The 4,458-nt window shown below is 42.7% G+C and overlaps 1 protein-coding gene across 1 annotated transcript; it reads left to right on the plus strand.

The window, feature by feature from the left end:
* Positions 1-1,622: 1,622 nt before the first annotated feature.
* LOC148012330 (pentatricopeptide repeat-containing protein At3g53360, mitochondrial-like) lies at positions 1,623-3,719 on the plus strand. The gene has a single exon (XM_087669143.1). The coding sequence runs from the start codon at positions 1,623-1,625 to the stop codon at positions 3,717-3,719; it is 2,097 nt and encodes a 698-aa protein (XP_087525269.1).
* Positions 3,720-4,458: the final 739 nt, after the last annotated feature.

Here is a 4,458-nt window from a genome sequence, read left to right on the forward strand (position 1 = left end):
AATCTCATTGTCAAGTTGATAAATCTCAAAATAAAAGGAGAATGAATATATTAGGGACTACATGACAAGTGTTTGGAAACTTTTTAAGGGAATACTCACCACTAAAAGACCACTCAAAGGGTTGTCTTTAGAATCTTCACCAATGGGGTCAAAGATGAATAACTTTACAAAGCCTTTGTTGCAATTTTAGCCTATAGGGAGTAGACTTGAGTGAACTATTAAAAGAAGTGGCCCATGTAGATAACCATCTCAAGAAAAGGAACAAAAGCAAGCTACATATGTTTCCAAGCATGATAAAGGTAATGAAAAGTAGCCAACCTTCACACAATAAGTGACAAACAATAGGTAAGAAATAGCAAAGCTCATAAAAATCTTAAGGCCTTAGCTTTTATATCAATTGAATGTCCAATGTGTCCCTTATGGTGGAAACTACTTGGTAATTGAGCTCCTAGAGCCTCAAAATATAATACTTTGTGTTAATGACAAAAGGTGCAACCATAATGTAGTATCAAGAACCTAGAAGGATGCCCTAGAACCCTTACCCTACAAAAAGAGGAGAATTCTATGGAGGAGGAACTCCCTTTGCACTTGTAGCACCACAAGAGTAGAGTTCCACTACTCCTGGGACCAATCCATGATGAGTCCCTAGGCCACTTGCATCCTATGACACTCACCCACCTAAGCAACATTCTGACCCACTTTGCTAAAGAGCCCCTAGAAGAAGAGATGTATACAAGTACATATGTTGTTACTAACAAGGATGATAATGTGGTCCTTATGGACTATTGACTTGCCCCTATAATGGTTCTTAGATGTGGAAGTGGGAGACGTATGGGATAACCTTAACAAGGAATAGCTCATTAGGCTTTTGACCACACGAACTTGGTCACATCTCATATCAAAGCCCAAAAAGCATGAGACTTAGAAGGAAAACAAGGTAGACTAGAGATTCCTAGAATGTGGCATGACCTACATTTACCATAATTGGTCCAACAATAGAGCTTCAACAAGTAAGGCCATAGTACTCTCTTTCTCAACAAACCTTCTAAAATATTGACAGTTTGGACCATTTTAAAACAAAAATTTGAATTTTTTCTCCAAAGAAATGTAGTGATTATAGCATGTGCTACCTAATTAGAGCAAATTCCCACATGGTTGAATGCCATCACTAGGTCATGTCGCATCCGCATGATGCTGATCAATACAATAATGGGCCTAATGGGTCACTAAACAAGGGGATGAGAGAAAATGTGTGTGAAGTGGATGATGGACGTTACGTCCACATCAATTGATAGCTGCCTAGTGATCGAAGTACACTCTTTTTGTCATGTAATGTTAGTCTAGAAAAACATGGAGTTTCTCTCCAAAATACCTATACATGTGTAGGTTCTACTATATGGAGTTATGTAGTCAAATGGACCCATGTGTGTCCGCCGTGCTCTCACACTGACCTCGGGCTAACCAAGCGAACTATTCCAAGTTTCGGTTTCCAACAACTAGGCTACAATGTCTTGAGATCTAGCAGGTGCCCCCTCTTCCTCTGTGAGGCAGCGCGCGTGCATAGAAGCATACTGTTTTCTATCTTTCGGAGCCTCCCCTTCTGAGAACAATGCGGGCCTTCCATGGCGGCAGAACAGGCCTCTGTCGAGAGCCTGGTGGGTCTGCTACAGAGATGCAGACAGGAGAGAAACCTACACCAGGCCGGGGCGTTGCTTGCCTACATGCGGCAGCATCATCTCGACAAGCATCGGGTCCTGGGCAACTACCTCGTCCCTCTACTTGTAGAATGTGGCTATCTCGCAGACGCTCGCCTCGTGTTCGACCAGCTGCCGTACCGGAGCGAGCATGCATGGAGCTCTCTGCTTCTAGGTTACATCAACAGTGGCCATCCACAGCATGCCTTCGGCCTCTACCTCAAGATGCAGCAGGACTCTGTCCCTGCCAACAGCCACATATGTGTGGCCCTCTTGAAAGCTTGTGCCAGACTCCAAGATGCAGAAGCAGGGCAGAGATTACATGCAGAGATCATCAAACAGGGGTCCCTGGCACATGATCCTTTTGTTGGCAACATCCTTGTTGATATGTATTGCAAGTGTGGATTGCTTGTGGATGCACACCGAATGTTTGACATGCTTCCGGTTCGTGATGCAGTCTCCTACAATACATTAATCGCAGGATATGCGGATTTTGGGCTTGAAGAAGAGGTATTCAGCTGCTTCGAACAGATGCAGTTAGAGGGCATCCCTGGTGTTGGTGTGACATATCTTTGCAGCTTGAAAGCTTGTGGTAGTACTGGGGCACCTGAAAGAGGCCAGCTACTGTATTCTGGCATGATTATGAAATCTATGGAAAAAGATATTTTTGTTTGCAGTGCATTGGTGTCCATGTATGCCAAATGTGGAATGCTTGAAGAAGCACAAAAAGTCTTCAACGAGCTTCCCATTCATAACATTGGATCATGGAATGCACTTATCACAGGCTATGCTAATTCTGGGCTTGCCAGGGAGGTTCTGAGTTGCATTGAACAGATTCATAAAGATAGCATATCTCCAGACAATGTGACATTCACTTGCGGCTTGAAAGCCTGCAGTAGTTTAGGTGCCACCATTAATGGCCAAGAAATACATGCTGAAGTTGTCAAACGAGGTCTAGAAGGAGAACGTTCCATCAACACATCGCTTGTAGATATGTATGCCAAATGTAATTTGGTTGCTGAATCAAGGTCAGTGTTTGACAGTTGTTCAGATCCAGATGCTGTCTCATGGTCTGCTCTCATCTCTGTGTATGCTGAAAGTGGGCTTGGTGATGAAGCAGTAAACTTTCTCGAACAAATGCAGCTGAACGGTGTGTCTCTTATGGTCGATACCCTCATTAGTGGTTTAAAGGCTTGCAGTATTATAGGAGCCATGGAAACTGGCCATGAAATGCACACTGAAGTGGTCAAAAGAGGATTTGAAAGGCATGTGTTTGCTGGCAGCAGTTTGCTGGATATGTATGCTAAGTGTGGTTTGCTTGCTGAAGCACAAGAAGTGTTTGACAAACTGCCTGTTCGAGACGTTACATTGTGGAATACACTAATCAAAGGCTATGGTGAAAACCACAAAGCCCCCATGGCTGTTCAGTGTTTCGAGGACATGCTAGATCAGGGTGTAAAGCCCGATGCTATCACATTTACATGCCTTCTTGCGGCATGCAGTTATGCCAGCCTGGTCTTCAAGGGTCAACAGTACTTCACAGCAATGATAGAACAATATGAATTGGAACCCACACTGGACCATTGTAGTACTATGGTTGATCTTCTTGCCCGATCAGGACGTGTTTATGAGGCAGAGAGATTTGCAGAAGCAATGCAGTGTTTTTCATGCAAAGAGATCCTCAGGACTTTGCTAAGTGCATGCCGAACATACTGCAAGTTTGAACTGGGCCTTAAGTGTTTTCAGCAGCTTGTTTTGGTGAATGGTGAGGATGCTACTTCATATTTGCTGATGGCAGACATTTATGCATGTGAGGGCAGGTGGTTAGATGCAGGCAAGATAGAGGAAATGAGGAAATATGCAAAGGTGAAGAAAAGGGCTGCAAGTGCATCAATTGAGGTGAATAAGAAATGGCATGAATTTACTGTAAATGTTAATCAAGGAAAGGACTTATCTTTGGTGTTGGATTTTTTAAGCTCATTTAGTAAAGTGTGTGGGCATGTGCCAAATGCAGACTTGGTTTGAGACAATCCTGAGGAAAAACAGTATTTTTATTGGAGCAACTATCTGGTATGCTCAATTGTCACTGTGCATGACATACTGAATGTGGAATCATGAATGGCTTTGGGAAAGGAGGTGGTTCTCATGTCTGCATCTCCCCAGTTCCTTCCATCTGACTGTCACCAAAGATCATTGATATGGATTACTTCTAGTCAAGTCAAACTTCAAATTATGCAATTTGTAATGGACAGTTACAAAATTGGTCAAAAAAGAAAGGAAACACCTGGCTGAAGTCCCTTGCGATAGTTTATGCTTGCTAGTGAGCTCTCTTGAGTTGAAGGAGGGGGTGTCATTGTATGTACATAGGTATGGGCGTCTTCTACAAGATTGACGACAACATTTAGCGGTGCGGTTGTGATGTTGAAGTGTGAACAACGACAAAGGACACATGGCATGCACGAACAAGCTACCTTGGCCTATTGTCAAACATGCTTCCATTGGTGATGTATTTAAAGCAACATAGAGGCAATTTAGTTGTGGACAATGATATGGGGGATGAGTACTAAGGTCCACAAAATGATTAACCGGTGCATGCATGGTCAGTAGGGTTTTTGAAACAAGACATATGAAATGGGTTTTAGATTATGCATATGAGCTTCATTTAGGAGTTTAATTCGAGACCTTAAGAATCAATGAAACTTTATGATCAGTGTAACATACTAAACACATAAAATGTTGATCATGATTCATGATTTTAGACATT

Source organism: Lygodium microphyllum, chromosome 27, assembly GCF_053477565.2.
Source record: "Lygodium microphyllum isolate KBCC chromosome 27, Lygodium_microphyllum_v1.1.10, whole genome shotgun sequence".
Taxonomy (NCBI): Eukaryota; Viridiplantae; Streptophyta; class Polypodiopsida; order Schizaeales; family Lygodiaceae; genus Lygodium; species Lygodium microphyllum.